At 34.1% G+C, this 25399-nt stretch overlaps 1 protein-coding gene across 1 annotated transcript; it reads right to left on the bottom strand.

The window, feature by feature from the left end:
• Positions 1–20714: 20714 nt before the first annotated feature.
• LOC145793819 (uncharacterized) lies at positions 20715–21540 on the bottom strand. The gene is made up of 2 exons (XM_082876693.1): positions 21221–21540; positions 20715–20970 (listed from the first exon to the last, which is right to left on the bottom strand). Exons 1-2 carry the CDS (start codon positions 21538–21540, stop codon positions 20715–20717), a joined length of 576 nt encoding a protein of 191 aa, XP_082732819.1.
• Between the last annotated feature and the right edge of the window lie 3859 nt (positions 21541–25399).

Genomic DNA, 25399 nt, shown 5'->3' with positions numbered 1-25399 from the left:
ACTTTTTATAAAGAATAATGTTATATGTATCAATTAGTATATTAATAGATGATGTGATATTATTTTAGAGGTTTTGAATATTTGTAATTTGTATAATAAATGGAGTTAGTAATAATGTCATAACACTAGTTGGTGAATTTGGGGTAGCTGCCGTGCCAAGGGCACAACAGCCACTGCTATGCAGCAAAATGGGCTCATTTCGATAATTTGAACCATTCATATTTTAGAATACATCAAGTAGAACATGTCTATAAAAAATCAAGTTAATCGGATATCATTTATCTATTCATCCACTCACATTTGTATTCATTTTAATACTTTAAATCATAATTATTATTTATTTTTGTAGATACAAATGTGAGTGGATGAATGGGTAAACGATATCCGAATAACTTGATTTTTTGTAGACATGTTCTACTTCATGTATTTTAAAATGTGAACGGCTCGAATTATTGAAATGGGTCCCAAAATGAGTCCATTTCGCTACAAGGGGGCACATCAGCCACTCTAAACCCCTAGTTGGTACAACAGTTAGTACACTAATTGGTACATGAAGTACTATCGTTTTATAAATTTTATTTTATTTTATTTTCAGATGTTAGACTTTTTAGAATTTATTAGACTGGAATAGTTTAAATAAATTAAATATATATGTATTATTTAAAATTGGGGTGGGGTGTTCTTGTATCTTTTGAATTTTTTTTTTTTTTTTTTTTTTGGGGACAAATTACAACTTTGTACCTTTGTATTTTTTTTTAGAACTAAGGCTTCGTTTAGGAACAAGTTTTTTTAGTAACTTTTTAATTTTTTAGCTAAAATATGATGTAAAAAAATTAGTATGTTTGGAATGATTTTTTAATTTTTTACGAAAAGATGTGCAAAAAGTAGAGATAAAAGGGAATTTTCGTTTTTTTTTTTTTTTTGTATAAGTTGTTAGTTTTTTGATTTTTTGGATAACTTTTTGACTAAAATCACCACTTGCCAAACAAGGCCTAAGTATCCTTGTACTTTACACTAAGTCTTTTGCTCCTTGAACTTTTAGTTGTCTTAGTTAATCTTTTACATTTCGAGTCAAGTTACAATTAGATTCAGTTGAATAATATCGTTTCAAAAATTGACGAAAAAAATTAAATTGTAGGTGTTGAAGAGAGATTTTAACAAAAGCGCAAGAATGCTAAAAATGAAAGTGGAATTTTGACAAAAAGTACAAGGGTCTCTTAGTTTTTGAAACAATATTATGTAAATAGAGCAAATTGCTACTTAACTCAAAATCTAAGCATTGACTGAGACAATTAAAAAATCAAGGGGTAAAGTGAGGTTAGATATAAAATATACGGGTGCAAAGTGAAATTTGTCCAAATTTTTTTAAAGTAGAAAATGTTATTTTACAAATCTATTAATTGAGATTTATCAAATTAAGCAAAGGAAAATTCTAGAGTTTTTTATTGATAAATCTCATTTAAAGGTGTTCTAACCCCATAAGTCCACCAAGGCAAATTATAACCTAGTTAGTCTTATGTATTTATATTTTTATTCCATGAGATTCTTTTTTCCTGATTTATATTATTTGTTGGACTATTATACCCTTATGTCTATTGCTGATATGTTCTACATAGAAAAATGATATACACATTTCCTTTTTATTACTCCCTGTAACGCCCTAAATTTCTAACCCAAATGATAATACAATAATTATGACTCTTTCAAGAAAAACCGAATATAAATCTCCAAACTTACATTACATGATACAGTAGTTCTTCATGCAACAATACATTAATCTAACAACAAGTAAATAAACAAATAAATATCCCTAAGGGGTTTACAAGTTTCCAAGGCTTGAGCCTAGTTACACAAAACGGTTATTCAAACTCACACACATACAGCCCTTAGCTTACACACAGAGTCACAGCAAAATAAGACTCTCGTACTCTCAACACATATTTCCTCGCCTCTAGTTAAACGGCATTACCACATCTTTTCCTGCACAAAAATCCCGTAGGGTGAGCATAAAGCCCAATAGGAAATCCTTAACAAAGTATACATTTTATACAAGTTTCAATAGATGAAATGCACATGTCATGCTATGCCCTTTTGAAAGAAAATCACATCTTCATCTTTGAAAACCATCATGCTCAATGATGTCATGCAATTTCAATTCTTCAAAACTTAACAATTCATTTCAAGAGCGGTAAATACGATTCTGGTAATCTCTAGGTTGGTGACTGTAAGTAGACTAAGTACTACTAATTTGTCATTTTTACCAACATTGACTGGAAGGCTCGACACCTATAATCTGTCATTTTTACTAGTATTAATTGGAAGGCTCGATACCTATTCAATTTCATCTACACCACCTGTCAAGACTTACCACCATATTTACCCCAAAACTAATTCATGGAAACTTGTTTCTCAACATTCTTTTCTCAATGCAAGTTTTCAAAATTTAATGTAATCAAATGAATTGATATGCCAATAACACAAGATGAATATAAATATTTTTATTCCAATTCATTATCCAAGGAATAACACAATTCCCTCTTCTCAAGTATCCTCAACAATTAGTCATTTCAAGACTATTTCAACGTTTTGAACAATAATTTCCAAAATGAACAATAATTCTCATATTTCCTGAAATTCATCATTTATGTAAATATAAATAAGAAAATTTTCAAACATCCATTTATTTTGACACACGAAATAAATATAACAATATCATTTATGGATTTTCAGTCTCTTTAAAAAAAATCCCCAAATTCTAGGTTTCCTCATCAAAACTATATAACTCAAATATTTTGAAACAAAACTTTCCAAAATTATCTTTTCTTCAATCAATGAAGATCAAAACCCATAAAATCATTTTAAAAAAATAAGAGACAAACCCACTTTCAAAATCGCTCAACGTCTTGAATTAACAATCAATTTTCAAAGCTATCGAAGGATGATTTCGAAAATCATCTAGATTTGGCAAAAATATATATATATATAACTCTAAGAAAATCCTTACCTCAAGTTTTAAAAAAGAAATGAGATGAAACTCCCAAAATCAACGGTGTTGAAACTTGATCTTCACCACACACAACGAAGCCCTCGAGAAGTTAACCAACTTTGATGAAGAACCTATGGCAGAACTCTAATGGATCTTGAGAAATCAAGGTTTTGATCCAATTTGGCTTAGGGAGATATAGAGAGAAGGGAGAGGAAATGTTTTTAGAGAGAGAAAGACATATACAAAAGTGATCTGAAATATTAGATTCACGAATTAATATAACATGGTCCGCTCGAGCGTGGAAAGCCCCGCTCGAGCGTCAAATACACATTCTCAATGCTTTTGCAGACAGGTCAAACTTTTGGAACCAAACATTCTCCGCTCGAGTACATAAACAGCCGCTCGAGCGGACAAGTAACTTCGAATGCATTTTGCATTTTTGCTTCGAAGGCATTGCCCCTCGACCCCGCTAGGGCGCTGCCCTTGGACCGCCAAGGGGCGCTGCCCCCTGGACCCTCGCGAGCTGACCGGGCAACTCGATCCCTGACTTACCCAGTCGAAATGGCAAAACATGAAAGAAGGGTTGAAATTGGGATTGCTACAACCTTTCCTCTTTAAAGAATTCGTCTTCGAAATTTCAAATCAAACTACCCAAACAAAGGGGTTTCTAGCGATCAAAATCACGCTATTTCATTTTCAAATCACAATACTAACTCTCAACCAAATTCTACCATTTCCACCAAGGTTATCTCATTAACAACAACCTCCCAAATATGCATAAATATGAAATTTCTTAAAAAGTAATGGCAACTCTCAACAACCTTATGCTTAAAACCACAACGTACATATCAACATATGGTTAACAACATTAAATACATTTCCCTCAACACTAGGGAATATTACAAAGAAAAGCAACTTAAGCATTTTCAAACAAATCCCGATATTTGGAGCGGACTTCCGCCTCCCGTTCCCCCGTTGCTTTTTCAACCCTATGGTGTCTCCACAACACCTTTACCAACAGTATAGTTTTGCCCCGTAGCACTTGCTCTCATGTATCTAATATTTGAACCGGTTGTTCTTCGTAAAAGGCATCCTCATCTACCTCCAAGTCAACCCAATCAAGAACATGAGAAGGGTCGGGTTCATACTTCCTAAGCATAGATATATGAAATACGTTGTGAACTCCTAAAAGTTGTGGCGGTAAATCTAACTGATATGCCACTTCCCCAATTCGCTCTAAGATCTCAAAAGGACCAATGAACCTTGGAGATAATTTGCCACTCTTACCAAATCTCATCAAACCCCGCCTTGGTGAGATTTTTAGAAACACATGGTTACCAACTTCAAAAGATAAAGGTCGTCTCCTCTTATCGGCATAACTCTTTTGTCGGCTTTAAGCCGTTGCTAACCTTTTCTGAATGAGAATAACTTTCTCGATTGTCTCTCTAATAATTTTCGGACCCAGTAATGGTGCATCACCCACTTTGGCCTAACAAATCGGTGATCTACAAGGTCGGTCATACAAAGCCTCAAATTGTGCCATCCCAATACTAGCTTGGTAAATATTGTTGTAAGCAAACTCAATCAATGGTAAGTGCCTTTCCCAAGGCCCCTTAAAGTCAAGGACACAAGCTTTAAGCATGTCCTCTATAATCTAAATGGTACGTTTTGACTATCCATCGGTTTGAGGATGATAAGTGGTGCTAAGAGTTAACTTAGTTCCCAACACCTCTTGAAGGCTTTGCCATAACCAGGCAGCAAAATGAGGATCCCTATCCGACACAATAGTCACAGGGACTCCATGAAGTTGAACTATCTCTCTAATGTACAACTCTGCCAAGTGTTCAACTGAGTCGTTGGTGTACATCAGAATGAAATGGGTAGACTTAGTCAACCTATCAACAATCACCCAAACGGCGTCATTGCCTCGTTGTGTTGTAGGAAGCCCAACTACAAAATCCATGGTAATACGCTCCCATTTCTACTCGACTATCAGTAAAGGTTGTAACAAACCCGCTGGTCTTTGGTGTTCGGCCTTCACTTGTTGACAACTCAAACTTCTGGAACCAAACATTCTCCGCTCGAGCACATAAACGGCCGCTCGAGCAGACAAACAACTTTGAATGCATTTTGTATTTTTGCTTTGGGGACGCTGCCCCTTGACCCCGCCAGGATGCTACCCTCGGACTCATTAAAGGGCGCTGCCCCTTGGACCCTCGCGAGCTGACTGGACAGCTCGATCCCCGACCTGGCCAATCGAAGTGGCAAAACATGAAAGAAGGGTTGAAATCGGGATCGCTACACTACCTCTATTTTAGTAGTTATTAGGGGTGAGCAGCGGATACACCGATCCGTCAAAACCGACCGAACCGAACCGATCCGCCGCATTTTGGACGGATGCGTGATGACGAGCGGATGGTTGCGGATTGATTTTCTCTAATCCGCTAATTTGGCGGACGGATGGCGGATTTGAGATTTCTTTGGCCGCAACCGAACCGCCTAACCGCGAGCACCCCTAACAATTTATAAGACTTTATGTTTTCAATTTGTTTAAATATTTTGTTTGTGTTTTCAATTGAAAAAGAGTTTAAATATTCTGTTGAAAAAAAGTTTTCAACTTGAATATATTTTTTGAATTGAAAAAAATAAACGTATTATTTATCTATATTTTTTGGTTTTTAAATTTCACTCTAAAAATAATAAATAGAAAATATGATATATTCTAGTTGGTTTTTGTTTTCAAAAACATATATAGATGTAACAATACAGAGACATATAATCTCTACTACTGCCCTGTTCATGGTTTTGGTGGTTTGAATTGTTATTATATTTTAAGAACCAAAGATTGCAATACTTTATGTGGATGAATCATGCTGTGATTGTAATATATGGATGAGCCATGCAGTGATTGTGATATTCTAAAGATTCAAACTTTCTTTTTTTAAATGAGACATACAGTAATTGTAATAGTTTTTTAAGTCATTGACTGTAATACTTTATTTATTTATTTATTTCTTTTTGAGGAAGTGCACAAGTTGAATTATGTTAAAAATTTATAAAATCTTAAACTGCCAAACCGATTCGTATCCATCCGCCAAACTGCCAAACCGCTCAATCCACATCCGCCGGATTGGCGGACGGATGCGGATTGATTTTCTCCAATCCGTCAATGTGGCGGACGGATGGCGGATTGGAGGTTCCGTGGCCGCAACTGACCCGCGCCCACCCCTAGTAGTTATCATTATTCATGTTTTTCTTTTTGATAAGTTTCATTCACATTTGTGTTATTGTTTCATTGTGTTAGGTTTTCGAAACTCTCTTTTTGGTAGGGTTTAGAAACTCTAGTTTATATATGGTAGTGAAAAAATATTATATTCCTCCATTGTTGCGGTGAAACTTTGTATTCCTCCATTGTCACTTTGTGTTCGAAGTTCTGTATTCGTCCATTGTTACTCTGTGTTTGAAACTTTATGTTTCTCCATTGTTGTAAGTCGAAACTTTGTTTATATCCAGTCAAATTTTGTTACAAATATATTCTTCAAATGTTGGTTTGGTTTGATTTAGATTGGTGAAATGGTGAAATTGCATAGATTGTTAATGATGGTGATAATGATAAAGATGATGATGAAGATGAGGATGTGGGTGATATATATATTTTTAAAATTTTTAGAGTGATTGAGTTTTGTTTTGGATATCTAATTTTATTGCTGTCATTGTTTTTATTTTTTTATCAATCAGTGTGAATATTTACATTTCACATTATTTGAAAGTTTGAGAAATAAATGTTGAAACATAGATATGGATATAATTATATATTTTGCAAGATGTAAATGTTCACATATTATTAGTTATTTGTTATTAAACAAATAACAAATGGTATTTTGGTATGTTGCAGTTTGAATGTTCACATTGGTATGAATTTAGTTTTTGTAAGATTAGTTGTATGTTAATTGTAAATTGTGAATATTCATATCATATTGTATTTTGGTATGGATTTTTTTTTTTAAATTTTTTTTTGAAAGTTAGTTATATTTTGTTAATTTTCTACTATTCTTGTTGGTTGAACAATCATTTTTGTTACCATTGAACAATCGAAATAGTCGATTTTCATTTTTTTTCAATTTTATTTTATATTTTCACGTTGTAGTGTGAATGTTCACATTGGTAAATTTTTTTTTTTTTTAAAACTAGTTGTATATTAATTGTAAATTGTGAACATTCATATTATATTTTGGTATAAGTTTTATTTTTTCAAAAGTTAATTGTATGTTTATTGTTTTGTTATTATGCTTGTTAGTTGAACAATTATTTTTGTTACCATTAAACAATTGAAATAGTCGATTTTCACTTTTTTTAATTTTGTTTTATGTTTCCATTTTGCAATGTAAATGTTTGTATTAATATGAGTTATTTTTTTTAAGGCTAGTTGTACAATTTATTTATTTATTTATTTTTTTTTTTTTTGTGGGATCGGCAAAAAAAGAAACTTTATTGATGACAATGAAAGGTACAAGTTGTACACACAAAAAACATCAATAAAGAGAAGAGGGTGCACAAAGCATCACAATAGGTTAAATCATCCTAACTATGTTAGCACCAAAAAGCCTATTATATCATTTGCTAGCACCCTCAAAAGGAAACAATAGAAGACAACCAAAAAAACACCCCCAGTTAGTTGTATATTAGCTCCACGACCATTTCTAATGCAAAATAGGACCTATTGCAGGTTTGACAGAATGTCATTAATAGAAAACACCAATTGTATGTTAATTATAAATTATGAATATTCACATTGTATTTGATATGAATTTTATTTTTTCGATGGTTAGTTGTATGTTTATTATTTATTGTGAATATTCACATTGTACTTTAATGTTTTGTTTTTTCAAAAGTTAATTATTTGTTATTTATTGTAAACATTCACATTGTATTTTGATTTTCATTTAGATTTTTTGTTGTGTTATTTTTAAAATTTTCAAATTGTAAAAAGGCTCAAAGTTCATAATTTGAGATTTTCTTCATAGAATGCGGGATAGATTTCTCCATAGTATAAGAGAAATTTTTTTCTTTAGAATGAGGGAGAGATTTTCTCCATAAAATGAGAGATTGTATTAGTTTCAAAATAAAAACATGTCCAAAAAATTGAAAAGGAAGATTTGGTCATATTATTAAGCAGGGCTTAATAAAATACTTAAAAAAAAATATGCTTTAGATGGAATAAAACACTTGGAAAGGTGTTTATATAAAAAATGAATATATTGATACCATTATTTCAACCAAAAAAAAAAAAAAAAAGTAAATACAAACACTTTTGTATAAATATATTTTATACTGTCACTATGATTGATAAGATCAGACTTTTTTATAGTGGTTTTTGATTCGTTTATATAGTTAATTTGAACAATAAGTTATAAAATAAGATTTTAATTGGTCAATAAATTGTGAATATGAATAAACATAAAATTTGAAATAACGATGAAATACATGGACATATACACTTACAGATGATTATTGTCTACAAAGCTTGGTATGGTGGAGAGAAGAATAAAGATACAAAGAACAATCTGTTTAAAAAAAATAAAAAATCAACCAATTTGTTTTTTTAAAAAGAATTAGTAGGTTATCAATTGAGTGTTGAATGGAGTGGGATGAGAGATTCAGCAAAATAAGCTGGGCTAGTTGGGAGTTCAATGGAGTAACATAGGGTATATTCAAAATTGAAAAAACAGACTGATTAACATATATATTACTAATTTATTAGATTAAAACAATTGCTTTTTAAGGGTATTCAATTGCACACCCAGGTCAATATGAGTAGAACCACCCCGTTGCTTTTGATGGTTATTGACGTGTATAAGTCCATAAAGGCCACGAATCACCTATGGACAATCCAAGCCCATCACTTGGAGCCCAGTGCATAATTCAGCTGGTGAGGTCCAGGACAGCTGGAGTCCAACATGGCGTAAATGAGCCAATGACATTCAGACACACGGCAAGAGAAGCACGAGCCACATCAGCAGACAAAGATCTGCAAAGTTATTGCCACTGCACATCACCATTAATGCAGCCCATCACAGCATTTATTACGACAACACCTCTCCGTCGGAACAGGACCCCCTTACCCTGAACAAGGTAAGCTACAGCATAGGCTTTCGGCGAGGAGAGCAGGTCAGAAGGGACAGCGAAATGATTACCAAAGGATAAGACAGGAAAAAGGTTAAGCTTTCTATCTCTAATTTCTCCCTCTATACTCTACTTCTCTTCCTAACTTGCTCGTCGGAGGGTTCACTGGGGGACTACCCCATTCCCCGTTGAACTTGTTTGCAGGTTATCCGGTGGGCTCGATCATTTGGGCTTGGGCTTGAGGAGCTTGGACCAGTTCGCTCCATTCACTGGGATAAACTGTATCATCAGTTATCAACTTTTTGGGGTCATGTTTGGCAATTGATTAAAATACTCAAAAAATATAAAATAAAATAAAAAGTAAGGAAAAATAACAAATTAGTGTATGCTTTTTAAAAAGAATTTTAAGTTAGTGGTAAACTTTACCAACTTTACTAACTAAAGCTATAAATTTTTTCATAAATTTGTAAATATTTTGTGAAGTTATCATTGATTTGCAATTTTTTAAAAATTTAATCCATTCAATTTATTTATTTTTTACATGCCTTTTCGTATAAAGTTAAAAAACTATTTAAAAAGTCAATTTCCAAATGAAGCCTCAATTTACCAATATTTTTTGTGTGTGTGTGTGTGTGTGTTATTTTTTTACATCAAATAGGTCCAATATATACTCATGTATTTATTTTATTCTTGTTTATGTTGAATTTCACCCCTCTAGTTTGAGTACACCCTTGAGACCCAAAAGTACAAGAAGAACAATTTTAGGACTATGTTTCACAATATGTGAGCCTCACATTATGTGAGTCTCACCTTATGAAACATCTATGTCTCATTTTGTATTTAATCTTACGTGCATCTAGATTTATTGATATAAGAAAACTAGCTATTTCACAAACCGGCCTGAATTAGATTTTTACGACAACAATTTCATCACTAAGTTGGTTCTAATTTGTAATTAATTAAATAATCAAATATTAATATTAATATTAATATTTCTGAATTTTGAATTCAGCTTTAAATTTACGACAAAATACACCTATGATTTATAAAATTAACATTCCGTTTTGAAGGTGCACCCATCTTTAATATTCAAAAATTTTGAATTTTGTTCTTATTTATGCAAGCATGCCAATGACAGAGTATGATCATTAATATATGTTTTTTGGGCCCCTTGGAAATTTTAATGTGTTATCAAAAACTAATTTTGTGAAGCAAATGTGGCCTTTTCTAAGTGTTTTTATATTACCTTAGGTGATGTTTGTTTGGAAGGATAGGACTAATAGTTCATTCGGATTAATGTTCATTGTTTGATTAAAATTTTTGCATCGGACTAATAGTCTATCCGGACTATGAATCCCAAATCTATGGGATTATTCTATCCCATGGGGAGGGGTGGGACACAATCTATAGGATAACTTATCCCATGGGATTAGGTAGTGAAATTACATTTTTGACCCTATACTATTTAATATCTTTTTAAAAATAAAATTTATTTATTAAATTATTTATACTTAATTTATTTATTAAATGGGACTTCTTTGCTATAATAGTTAGTTTTTGGATAAAACTTATCATTCTTAAGCGTGGATAAAATTATGCATTTGTATACTTGACGTGTATATATTTAGGGAGATTAATCAATAAGTCCCATATTTTGGACTTGTGATGTATATAGTCTCATATTAAATGGGACTTATTTGCTCGGCACATTAAAGTGCCACATTTAAAAAAAGTACACTAAGAAGTTTTTAATTTTTTTTGGAGTGTCGCATATTACATTTGGGAAAAACGTGAGACTAATTGGAGTACTTGTTTGTCAGATGAAATTTATTGATAAATATCCCATATATTTATATAAAGAAATTAATTTAAAATTGAGCAAAATAAATAATGTAATAATGGCAATATTATCAATGTAAACCAAAGAGAGATTTCTTTCCAAAAGGAAAGATGGTGATTTTTTTTACAATATATACCCTTAATAAATTGCTTAACTTCAGAAGATTTTGAATGTAAACAATATTATATCTTCTTAATTTATCACTTTAAATCATCCTTAATGATGTGACATTAAGGTTATTAAACTCTATATAATAAAATATTTAACAAATCAAAATTTAAAACTTGTTAAACACATTATCAGAGATGATTTTTAAGGATGATAAATTAAGTACCTTAGACATTTTTGTAATTCATCTTTAGTAAAGTGTAAATGCAATACATTTACCCAACACATAGAAGAGTACTATTTGTACACACATAGGCAAAAGGGAAACAACAACTCTAAACACTTGACTAGTTTGTAGAATGAGGTATAGCATATGATGATGATGATGATGACGAGCCCTAATTCTTTTCTCCCTACCCTCCTCATCTTGGCACTTTATTACTTTGTTTGTTCACATCATCATGTTGTTGTTGCACAAAACACAAGATTCCAGGTTCATGTAATCAGTGAAGTCCCAGACACACCAAGCCCATTGAAGATTCATTGCAAATCGAGGGACAACGATCTGGGCTTGCAATTGATGAAAAACGGTCAAGACTTCCATTGGAGTTTTAGGGAAAATTTCTTGGGAACTACTCTCTACTACTGCGGGTTCGGGTGGAATGCCAAAATCCAAAGCTTTGATGTTTTCTCCAGTTCCTTCGAAAACCATTGTCAACGACAAGAGGAGCCGTGGCTTTGTGTCTGGGCAGTGAGAACTGATGGTTTCTATTTAGGAAATGGTAATCCAAATTATTATATTAAAATGCATGACTGGGTCATTAGTATGCAGTAGCTAAGCTATCAATCTTTGTATTTTGGGGGTTGTTTTTGTAATGATTGGACCATCATGTAGAAAACAAACATAAATAAGACAATAACTCAGATCCTTTGAGATAGTAGTTGTTGTGCTTTAATGCATTTTATTGCAAGTCGGACTGTTGGATGCACTTATGAACTTATAAAAATTTTATTTTATTTTGAGAGTCTAGAGTTTATAGAATTTATTAGAGTGAAATACTTGAAATAAATTTTAAAAATATATTATTCAAAATTGGGGTGGGGTGCTTTTCAGTGGTATCTCTTTAAATTTTTTGGACAAATTGCAATTTTGTACTTTTGTACTTTACAACATGTCTCATTTTGTTTTCTAACTTTTTCGTTGACTCAGTTTATCCCTTACATTTCGAGTCAAGTTACAATTGAGTCTAGTTGAATAATATCGTTTAAAAAATTGAAGGGAAAATTAAGACGTAGGGGCTAAAATGAAATTTTAGTAAAAGTATAGAACTACTAAAGACTGAAGTGGAATTTTGAAAAAAAAAAAATACAAGGGTGCTAAGTATAATTAGAGTTGGTTTGGGTATGATTTATTTTTTTATTTATTACAAATAGACGTGCAAAAAAATAGATAAGGTGATGTGATCTAAATAAGTCAATAAATTATCTTTTTTTTTTAATTGCCAAAACAGGTCTTAATACTATTACCTGACTGTTCTCCATTAATTTTTGAAACGACCTTTTGTAAATAGAGCAAATTGCTATTTGACTCAAAATCTGGACATTGACTAGAACAATTAAAAAGCTAGGGGGCAAAGTATAATTTGCCCAATTTTTTTCAAAGTAGAAAAACTTATTTTACAAATCTATTAGTTGAGATTTATCAAATCAAGCAAAGAAAAATTCTAATATATTGATACCATTATTTCAAAAATAATAATAACAATAATAAAAAATAAAAAGACTTTTATATAAATATATTTTGTATTGTCACTATGATTCATCAGATCAGACTCTTTTTTTTTTTTTTTTTTTTTTTTTTTTTTTTTTATAGTGGGTCTTGGTTCCTTTTAATTTGTGCAATAAGTTATAAAATAAGTTTTTAATTGGCCAATAAATTGTGAATATGGATAGACATAAGATTTGAAATAAAGCAAAAATACATGGATATATATACACTTTTTTTTTTTTTGGTTAATTACACAAAAAATTTCAGAGTTTCGCACCTTTTTCATTTTAAGTCCCAAGTTTTCAATTTCAACAAATTAAATCACATCCCTCCACTCGTATTTCAATATGGCTCCTATCCATTTTTGTTATATTAAATTAACGGAAATCTAGACAAATTTCAAATTCAAATTTACATGTTCAAGCACTTGTATCTCCGTCATTGTAACTCCATTTTGCCTCATTTTTGCGTCGTTAGATTCACCTCGTGGCCTAGTTTTCAGTCTACTCCTCATACGCTTTATTCCACCTCTTTTTGCATGTTGTTGGAGCTCCGAAAGTTGGCTAAAAATAAGATTTTTCTCTTTTTGGGCAAAATTTTCATATTCAAACCCACATGTTTAAGTACTTGTATCTCCCTCGTCATTTTTGTTTCACCTCATTTTCATTTCGTTGGATTCACCTCATTGCCTAATTTTCATTCCACCCTTTATATGCCTTGTTTCATCTCTTTTTGCATGACGTCAGAGCTCTGAAAATTGGCCAAAATAAGATTTTTCTCCTTTTTTTTTTTTTTTTTTTTTTTCATTCCTTCCTTTCCACAATTATTCTCTCTTTTTCTCTTCCTTCACGGCCCTTCCACCCAGCTCATGGTAGCCACCAAACCTCCGACACTGGCAGTGTCGTTGAGTATGGAGGTATATGACTTACAAGAAGGTGAAGAAACCATTATTGAAGGAGTTCAACTTTTCAGTGTAGGACTTTATTTTCAATTTGAGGTAGATCAGGATGTGCTTTGGGAGTTAAGTTTTGATTCGAAGTTGGGGTTTTCATTCAAAAGGAGTTTCCACTTCTATTCTCCGCTCTATGTGGTTGTTGGTTTCTTACCAACATTTGGGTGGTGCTAGCATATGATTGGGTAGCCCTTGTGGTGCCAACCTTGTTGGGATGGCATAGGTTTACTATGATGTTTTTTGTACTTTTCCCTTTTTATTGATGTATTTTCTCTGGTTGTTTGAATATTCACCAATAAAGTTCTTTTTTGGCTAATCAAAAAAGAAAAAAGAAAAAAAAAGGAAAGAAATGTAAGGGTGAGGGAAGGGCTATGAAAGAAAAGGAAAAAAGAGAATAATTATGGAAATGAAGGAGGAAGAAAGAAGCATGGAAATAGAAGATAAAGGGGAAAACAAAAGAGAGAGAAAAATCTTATTTTTGGGCAACTTTCGGAGCTCCGACAACTTATAAAAAGAGGTAGAACAAGACATATGAGGGATAGAATGAAAACTAGGCCATGAGATGAATCAAACAACGTTAAAATGAGGCAAAACGGAATTACGACGAGAGAGATATAAGTGCTTGGATATGTGAATTTAAATATGAAAATTTTATGCAAAGAGAGAAAAATCTTATTGTTGGCCAACTTTCGGGCCTCCGACAGCATACAAAAAGAGATGGAACAAGGCATATGAGGGATGTAATGAAAATTAGGCCATGACGCGAAAATGAGGCGAAACGGAATTTCGACGAGGGAGATACAAGTGCTTGAACATATGGGTTGGAATATGAAATTTTGTCCAGATTTTCGTTAGTTCTATATGACGGAGATGGACCACGGAGGAGGGGGGGAATTAAAACATGAGCGAGTGGAAGGATAGGATTTAATTTGTCGAAATTGGAAACCTGGGGTTTAAAATGAAAAAGGCACGAAACCCTTGGGTTTTTTGTGTAATTAACCCTTTTATTATTATTTAAATTTTTTTTTTTAATCAATAGAACGGCACTTACAAAGGAATCCAATCTAACAAAATAAAAACTTATACCAAACAAAGAAAAAATCCTCAAAGAATATACAAACGAGAAACTATGAATATATCAAGACGCAAAGCTTGTATTGCGAAGTAGAAGTCAGTCATAAAAATTTGACAATAGAACAAGTCTGAGATAAATACATAGGTTACATCCACAGAAAGGGTAAGCTACAAACAAAGCATCGATAGAAACCTAACCACACAATCAAACACCAAAACAACAAAATAAAAAATAGAAACACAAGAACAACCTTTAGACCACCGGCAAATGGATATATACATTTACACATGATTATTGTCTACACAACTCGATATGCTAGACAGAAGAAATAAAGATACGAAGAACAATCTATATTAAAAAAAAAAATTAACCAAATTTTTTTTTTTTTTTAAGAATTAGTAGGTTATAAATTGTGGTCAATGGAGTGGAAAGAGCATTCAGCAAAGTATGCTGGGCTAGTTGGGAGTTCAATATTCAAAATTTAAAAAATAGACTGATTTAACATATATATTACTAACTTATTAAATTAAAACAATAGTTTTTTAAGGGTATTCAATTCCATACCCAGGTCAATATGGGTTGAGCCACCCCGTTGCTTTTGATGGTTATCAGCGTTCGGGTCATGTTTGCCAATTGATTAAAATAGTACAAAAATCAATATAAAAAATTAAAAGAAAAATTGGCAATAAATGTATATTTTTAAAAATAATTTTAAATCAACAGTAAACTGTACTAACTTTATTATTAAAGCTATAAACGAGTCAACTCCAAGTAACAAACAAGCCGACCCAAAACTACCGAGAGATCTTCTTTGTGATAGGACAATTATAGGTATATGATCAGATCACTTATTAAAATATAAATAAAAAATATAATTTTAAAAATAGAACACTTATTATTTTAAAAATAAATATAAATGTATCTATCTTAAAATAATCAATATAATTTTTTGTATGAAAAAATTCTATCATTGAAATGAGTCCACCCACAAAATCTCAACAGGTGGGTTTAGTTGACTAGTGCAACTGGAGACAACCCTATTTCTTACCTCCTTCCATTGTAGCAAAATGACAAATCAATTGCTTACTTGATTTGGAATTATAATGTAGATACTTATACATAATTTATTTAAATGATCATAATTAATTATAATGTAAATGCAAATACAAGTAGTATTTATACACATACACACATAGGCAATAACCAATCAATTGTTTACTTGATTTAGAATTATAATGTAGATACTTACACTTATACATAATTTATTTAAATAAAAATGTTGGAGATCCTAAAAATTCTACCAAAATTCTACTAAATGTCTCATATGGGTATGGGACCCACATGTGACCCCTCTACAAGAAAAAGCACAAATGGCGACTAAAATTCAGAATTTCGTCGCTGAAAGTTGACCAAATGGCGACTAAACTGGATGTAGTCGCCAAAAATGAAGCCTTTTGCCGACTAAAATGAATTAGTCGCCGAATACCAGGGTTTTAGCGACTAAACTGTTTGTTGGTCGCCGAATGTAGCAGTTTTACCGACTAAAGGTTGTTTGGTAGCCAAAAGCGACGTTTTTTGGCGACTAAAATAATTTAGTAGCCAAAAGTGATGGTTTTGGCGACTAAAAACCATTTTAGTCGCCGATTATAGGTCTTTTGCCGACCAAAAAAAGATTAGTCGCTGAAAATGAAGGTTTTTGGCTACAAAAAAAAATTAGTAGCTAAAAACAGTGAATTGGCGACTAAATTTCAATTTAGTAGCCAAACCGGGACGTTTTTGGCGACCAAAAACAGATTTAGTCGCCAAAAGTGCTATTTTTAATTTAAACATATTTTTTTAGGGACAACAAATTAATTAGTAGCCCAAAAATCATAGAATTGGCGACTAAATAATTGATTTAGTCGCCAAAAGTGGCCTAAATTTTTTTTTAATAAATAATTTATTTTTTACATAATTTATATTGAATAAAAATAATTATATTTATATAATTAGTTTTGTATTAATACCGATTAATATACTATATAAATAATATATATTGCATATACATTCATGTGATGTTATAGTGGCATAGTGGAGGAAGTGTTTGGTTAAAGGTTTAGAACCTGAAAGGGTCAGTGGTTCGAAACTCAGAAAATGCAAAGAAATAAGATTTTTTTTTTTCACAGAATACCTTTGGCGACTAAAATTAGTCGTCGCCAAAAGTGTTGCTTTGGGCGACTAATCACTTTGGTCGGCGATTTATGGGTATCAGCAACTAAAATATTAGTCGCTGAATGTATAATTTCCGAAAGTGGAATTCACTATTGGCGACCATCACTTTCGTCGCTGAAACACCTGTTTTTGCCGACTAAAACTTGTTTAGTCGCCAATACCTCTGCCGACTAAGTACTGGCGACAAAATGGGCGACTAAATAATTTAGTCGCTGAATCTGAAAAATCCAATTTTGGCGACTAAAGAGGGACTTTTGGCGACTAAAAATTTAGTCGCCAAAGGTGATTTTTGTTGTAGTGCCCGCATCATGTGGGTCTCACACTCATGTGAGACATTCGGTAAAAATTTTAATAGAACTTTTAAGATTTCTGAAATTTTTTTTTTTTGATCAACAAAGAAAAGGAACTTTATTGATGAAATAGAAAACTATTACATCAATAAAAGAAAGAGGAGGATGAGTGCAAAAAGTATCATAGCTAACCTAATCAATCCCAACTAGGTTGGTACCAATAAGACCGCCCAGTCATATGCTAACACATCATCACGAGTTGGTGAGAAACCAACCACAAACACTAAAAACAACCTCACCCAATAAAAAGCTAACCAAACCTGATACAGACCAAGCAACTCAAAACTACCAAACAATAATAAAATAATGAAATAAATAGACCAAAACTAGTTGATAGATTAAAACAGATCAAAACAGCATTCCATATATATAGTAGCAGAGTCCACGACAGAGTAAGAACTCCTTTTATTAGTAGCCCATCTTCACCAATAAACAGACCAAACTACCACACAGCTCACCAGCATTCCACATGTAGCAGCAGCAGCCACCACAGGGTAATTACTTTTTTTATCAGCAGCAAGAGCAGACTTTTCACCATCAATTCAACACAACATATTAGTTCAGCACAGTAAAACAAACACCACCACAGTTTAGTACTCCGCACTACAATAATTCAGGCCAACATAACAGTTCATCCACCTCTTTGTGCTAATAACCACCTATACTTTGCAGCCAATATCAAGTCAGATTTCTACTTCTACCCCTAATAGCTACTGGTTGGTGGAATTGCTGCATCCTGTCTGTTTACAACCTCAATGAGCTTGTTGGCTATTGCACTAGCATACACTGATGATCCTTTACATATCAAAAACACCAAAACAAATACAGAAAGCAAGAGACCAATACAACAACAAAAGATAACAGCTGTAAAATCCATATTGCCCACACAGATCAACAGCAGCCAACTGAAGTGAACACCCAATAACAACATCAAACTAGCATCCGCTCTGAAACAAGAAAACCATCATACATCAGTAGCATACAGCAACAGCATGCACTGATATCCTTGAGACTCCAACTTGCACCAACTCAGTAAACTAATCATTGAGATTCACTCAGCAGCCAACTCAAAATGAACATCTAGCAACAGCAAAAACAAAATTAAACTCGCTAACCTAGAATCAACTCAACAGATAGCAACATTAATCACTCCCATAGCAGCAACAAGGCACAATCCATCCAATTGGCTAGCCTCACCAAACATTGAAGGCAGATCACAAACACAACATATCACAGACCAACAAAATGGAACTTGAACCATAGCAGTCCATAGGTGAGCAAAGAAGTCCAACAGAGTAAGATAAAATAGAATCTAAAGCAGATCAGCAACAATTCCACGACAAGGCCCTACCAAACACACTACAAATATCTTCTAATTTGATAAATATTAAACACATATTCATTCACTGTGTACCCTTGCCTAACTGAATGAGTTTCAGCCAAAGGGCCACTTTAACTTTAATAAGCACACAGAGATCTTCACAGATAAGTTGCAGCCCATTGAACAGTTAATCATTCCTACATTTCCAGAGGGACCAGAAACCAACAATCAGGATTGATCTCCAAATTTGCTTTTCCTTTTTTCTAAACTTCCAACCCAACCACTGTTGCATTAGCATGACCACTGAGCCAGGGAAAACCCAGTGCAAACCCCACCTCTTAATTAGATTGGACCAAACTTTCCAAGAAAAGGGGCACATCAATAGAACATGATTGAGTGATTCAATCTCAGTTTGATAGAACACACAGTCAGAGCTAACTGTTGCACTAATAATGCCAAGTCTATGTAAGTAGTTAGAAGACTCTATCGTCTCTTTCCAAGCCAACCAAGAGAAGAATTGGACTTTAGGAGGGGAGGAGTTGTGCCAGATCAATTCAGGAATTTCCAGATTAGGACCATTCAAAGATTCACACCATTTAACAGCACTTTTGACACTAAACATACCTGTAAGATTAGATTTCCACCATAACATATCTATTGATTCCAATCTCAATGCAGGGCCCTTACCTAAAACATCCTTAATCTCCGTAGTTCTCCTTCCTCCCATGCTAATAAGGGCGTTTGAAGCTGAATTCCTAGTTGTTGTGTTGTCTAGCTCTAGTCAACTGCAATTTCAAGGTGATGCCTCCATCCTCTGAGAAATAGTAAAGTCTAGGAAATTGGGTCTTTAAGCACCTGGTTTCCATCCAATTATCAACCTAGAAACTGATTCTTTCCCCATTCCGAATCTTGATTTCAACATTTTCCAAATAATAATTGAACAAGCTGCTATTAGAATCACTAACAAGAATAATGTCACTCCATACTCTTGAGCTATTATTTGTCCCCACATGAAATGGAAACCGTCTACCCCTTTCTGACTTATATTTGTTGCATATGACCTATTTCCATAATGAATTGTCTTCCTTTCCAAACCTCCACCACTACTTAGCAAGTAGGCTATTATTCAATATTCTTAGGTTTCTTATTCCCAACCCACCTTGCTTCTTATCCATGGTTAAATCCTTCCATTTTACTAAATGAACTTTCCTTCTCACATCTGAATCACTCCACAAAAAGGCTGCTTGTATCTTGTCCAGCTCTTTTGCCACACCTCTACGCAGCCTAAAAAGAGACATATAGTAAACATGTAGTGAAGAAAGGACATATTTGATTAGTGTTACTCTGCCAGCAAAAGACGGTAATCTCATCTTCCAACCTGTCAGTTTCTTCTTGACATTGTCCACCACAGGCTTCCATGTAGCCCTCCTAGATAGGTTGGCCCCTAATGGCAATCCAAGATACTTGAATGGAAACCTCTGATATGTACAGTTCAGCCTTGAAGCAAAATTTTTCACATACTCCTCTGATAACCCTACTCCATAAACACCACTCTTGTGAAAATTGATCTTCAACCCATAGATGATCTCAAAGCACCTAAGTATTCTCTTGATAGTTAACACCTCAGACCACTCAGCTTCACAGAAGATAATTGTGTCATCCACGAATTGGAGATGGGAGATGTTGATGGCATTTGACCCAATGATTACTCCTTTGATCAAGCCCAACTCTTTTTCTCTTGCAAGAAGTAGGTTCAAACCCTCAGCCACCACATTAAATAGGAAAGGTGATATGAGGGTAGAATTCAAGGGTGGGTGAACCATTAACCAACACAGAGATTTTTGTTGAGGAAAGACAGGTATGAATCCAATTCATCCACTTAGCACCAAACCCAAAATTTGATAGCATTTAAAGGAGATAGTTCCAATTTACTGTGTCATATGCTTTTTGGAAATCCAACTTTAATCAGGCCCTTTCTTCTTATTTTTTCCACCAATCCACCACCTTATTAGCTATCAAGACACCATCCAGGATATTCCTACCCCCTAGAAATACAGATTGAGCATTATCTATAACAACAGGAAGCACTGTTTTCAATCTATTAGCAAGTACCTTGGATAGAATTTTGTAAATGGAGTTTATTAGACTGATAGGTCTGTAGTCTTGAATTCCGAGGGGATTGTCTTTTTTAGGGACCAATGTAATAAATGAGCTATTTAAGCTCCCAACCAAGCTACTGTTAACGAAAAATTCCTTTATAAAATTAATGATATCATTCTTCATAAATTCCCACCCTTTTTGATAACAAGTCATGTTAAACCCATCCGGGCCAGGTGCCTTATTCCCATCACAGTCTGCCACTGCTGTCCAAATTTCATGTTAAAAAAAATTCCACATCCAAACTTCTGAAATGCTGGCTCTGTGCAATCACATTAAATGGGCCCAAGAGCTTGGGTCTATACTTCCATTGCTCAGAGAAGCTTAACCTGAAGTGATCATACACAACTTGTTTAACCTCAAAAGGTTCCTTTACTAATTCCCCATTCACTGACATGGAATCAATGGTATTGGTGTTCTGTCTTTTAATAGCTATGATGTGGAAAAATTTTGTATTTTTATCTCCCTTAAGATTCCAGTTCAACCTTGACTTTTGCGGCCAAATTCTTTCCATTATCTTTTTGAGCTTCCACACTTCACCCTTCACCTCTCTTCTCCTTTTACCCTCATCCTCATCCAGGTCTCTACTCTCAATAATTAGATCTAGGGCATGTAGGTTCTCTTCAGCTTGCTTCAGTTTAGAGTCCATATTCCTAAACACTTCAGAGTTCTACTACTTTAGAGATTGTTTAAGTGCCTTAAACTTGATTTTCAGTTTGTACATTGCCCAACCTTCCACCTAAGTACCCTCCCACACTTTCTTCACTTCATTAAGAAAAGTTGGATGAGATGCCCAAGCATTGATAAATCTAAAAGGCTTTGGGCCCCAGTTTCTGGCACCCTCCATTAGGATAATTGGATAATGGTCTGAAATGGATCTAGGAAGACCCAAAGTTTGTACCTAAACTAGACCAACCATTCTGGTCCAACAAGGAACCTATCTAACCTGCTCTATCTCTCACCTTCCAATGAATTACACCATGTAAATTTTCTTCCCAACATAGGTAAGCCAATTAGTTCAAGGCTACTTATGAAATTACAAAAATCTACTATTCCCTTATCCCTTCTTACACAACCCTTCCTTTCATCTATTGATTTGATTTCATTAAAGTCCCTCATATACACCACAGTTTGGGGAAAGCAGCCTTAAGATTGATCAAAGAGACCCATAAGCTTCTCTTAGCACTCACATCATTAGGTGCATACACATTCACAATCACACATTCCAAGCTATTAAATAAGGTACCTGATAGCATGATGAAGCTCCTATTGCAGCAACAATCATCTAGAGAAAAAAACGTCAGGCTTCCATACACATAACAGGCCTACAACACTCCCATCAGCATCCACATTCATGGAATCAACTAGGTCATAAGGCCAGATAGACTTCACAAACTGATCTGAAATGTTTGCCCTTTTTATTTCTTGTAACAGCACCATATCCACTTTTTGTTCTTTGATAACTGCTTTGATTCTCCTATTCTTCTCAGGCCTACTAAGCCCTCTAATGTTCCAAGAAAGAATCTTCATAAGAACTTACTTTTCACTCTTGAACCACCCTTGATGCTAATCTAAACCCCTGCACCATCACTCCTATCAACATCCTGCTCCATGTCATTCTCTTCCATTTCAATTTTTTTCTTCATAACTTCATCATCTTTGTCTTCAAAATCAATGCCCAGACTTTTCCTAACTCGAATTGTTGCTTGAGCCTCCTTTGATAACATATCATGTTTGTTTGATCTACTGGTATGAGATAATGAAGAAGAAATTGCAGCTGCAGCTGCTCTAAAGATGGCCCCCCTTTGAAACCCCATTTTCAACACTATTTTCCTCTGTTTTTTTTGACTTTTTCCTTTACTCTCCTTGCCTTCTATTCTCTTACTAGGTGTATTATCTTGATTGCTTTGACTATCTCCTTCATTACTGTCCTCAGCAGTACCTTCTCAATTTTCCACCTGTGCTTGAATATGTGTTGGATCCAGATTCTCAGCAAACCTAGTACAACTAAGTCCCTGCCCAGTTGATTTAGACATGCCCCCGTTTAGTTCATTCAACAGACCATCAAAATGGGCTTGATCAAAGACTACTTCTAAATTAATGCTGGGTTTTGAAGGCCCATTTCCACTTAAGCTTTTCATAAGCCCATCAAAACCCAAGCCACCTTCAACTCTTCCACTTTCTGTGACTACTCTTTAGCCCTTTCTTTTTTATTGCTTCTAACAGTCCACCTTGGTCCATATTGACCTCATCATTTTGACTTTTACTAGCAATACACTTAACTGAGGTATTAGGTATGCTTCCCTTGAGCCTCGTGCATTGACCCTCTTCTACTCTAGGTCCCATAATGCTGCAGGTCTCATTTACTACAGAAATAGTAAAAAGACTACTATCTGCTCCCTCAGGCTCCGCCTCCATTCTATCATTACCCTTCGCAGCTTGTGATACATCCTTTTCATAGGCCACCCCATCCCCTTTTTGCATCACGTCATTCACGGCTTCCTCTCTTCCTTTGTTACAGTTTGAAATTTGATCACCGCCGGTGATGCCGTTAACAGAAACATCCCTCTCCTTGCTGCTATGACTTGGGACATAGACCAAGTTAGGACCAAGCTCTTCACTCACTCTAATTGAGTGTATATGACCTCTACATTCAAGGTTAACTACACTGTTGATCATCTCCATATGTGACGTAAGAATCCTGATTTTACCACATGCCATGGATGAAATATTGAAGGTGTTTTAATTGATGTTCATGACCTTACCCCAGATCTCCCCAATCTTGATGAAGTTAGCTGTATTCCAAAGAGTGGGTGGCAAACCATAGCAGTTCAGGCCTACATATCTCTCTTGCTTAATCTTCAGTCCCCTTCTCTATTCCACCCTCGATTCACACCATTCGTGGATCCAATCTTTAAGGTTCTTCATACGTCTGTTTCTACCCTCTGGTGAAGAAAACACTAAGTATGCAACTCTTTCACCACCATCTTTCACTTGCACATTAGACATACCTTTGGTATGCAGCTCCTTTTTAAGATCGAAGCATTGATAGTGAGACCAGAGTTTTACTATCACACTATCAGACAACCATCCATTTCCATACTCCTCAACAGTCACTGAGATAGATTTCCCCCTTGTTACTTTACCCCCCGTCACAGCTTCTGTATAAGACATCCCTTTTGTGCTGGGTACGTCCATTCTCATCCACCTTTTTTCCTATTTCCACTGGTGGTAGATGCTGAAGATCAGCTTATGGTTTGACTTTGCTTAAATTCTTTGTGAAATTAGCTCGCTTGACCTTCAAAGCTCTGTCATCACACCATGTATCGTGGGCTTTTTGGATTTCCATTTTAGTTGCTACCAGATAGTCATACCGAACAAAGCCAAACCTAGTTCCTGTTAAATACCTCATCTTGCTGGGTATGTAAACATCTATGACTACCCCAAAGTTTGTGAACAGATTGTACAATCCTTTTGGATGCATTGAGTCCGGTAAATTGTCAACAAAAATATTGTGAACTTCACCCGTTGAGTTTTATCTGCCACCAGTATGTCTCCTCCGGAAGACTGGTACAATTTATACATATACAAATAGGCAAAAAGGCAACAACAACAACTTGAAAAACACTTATTTTAAATTATAGATGATGAACCATTCTCTCCTTTCACCCCTCATATTAGTCATTTACTTTTCTTGCTTAAACCATGTTCCTTCACAACTCTTCACTCGTTTTCAGGTTCATATCATCAGTGTAGTCCCAGACACTCCCAGCCCACTGTTGATTTGTTGTCAATCAAAAGACGACGATTTTGGAGTGCATTTGGTGTACAATGGTCAGGAATTCCGTTGGAGCTTTAAGTTAAATTTCCTAGAAGCTACAAGCTACTTCTACCGATTCTAGTGGAATTCAAAGGACACCAGCTTTGATGTTTTCTCCGAAAGGTTGGTAGACTATTGCAAAACATCGAAACAGCCTTGGATGTGTGTCTGGGTAGTAAAACCAGATGGTTTCTATATTGGAAATGGTGTTTCGAATGTAACAAAGTTAATTACCTGGTGATATCTAATCTTCTTGTTTTTTTTGGAAAAGATAAGAATCTATATGATTGAATCATCATGCAAAAGAAAAACATAGTGATTTAGAAAAATTATGTATGGTTGACTATTTATGTTTAGTTTTTATTTGATGGGAATAAAACTTTGATCTTGAAGTCTAAATCAACTCTGGTATTGACTCATAAAATGTCCATTCTATCAAGTTGTGGAGTTGCTATTTTTTTTTTTTTAAATTTAAAATAAATGTAGAAAAGAAAAAAAATTAAGGCCTCGCTTGGCAATTACTTGTTTTAGTCGAAGAGTCAAAAATTCACTATAAATTATCATATCATTCTCTCTACTTTTCTATACATCTTTTCATAAAAAGTTAAAAAATTATTAAAATGATTTTGTCAAATGTTTGAAGATTAAAAAAGATATCCAACAATTATCTTCACATGTTTGTCAAATG

This window comes from Camellia sinensis, chromosome 6, assembly GCF_055761805.1.
Source record: "Camellia sinensis isolate YWXY chromosome 6, ASM5576180v1, whole genome shotgun sequence".
NCBI classification, from domain to species: domain Eukaryota; kingdom Viridiplantae; phylum Streptophyta; class Magnoliopsida; order Ericales; family Theaceae; genus Camellia; species Camellia sinensis.
This window is presented reverse-complemented; position numbering and strand designations above follow the sequence as displayed.

Coding starts and splice junctions, on each gene's coding strand:
- LOC145793819 (XM_082876693.1), bottom strand. CDS start 21,540: ATGGACTCTAAACTGAAGCAAGCTGAAGAGAACCTACATGCCCTAGAT. Junction 20,971..21,220: donor GTTGTGTATGATCACTTCAG/GTTAAGCTTCTC, acceptor TTTCGTTAACAG/TAGCTTGGTTGGGAGCTTAA.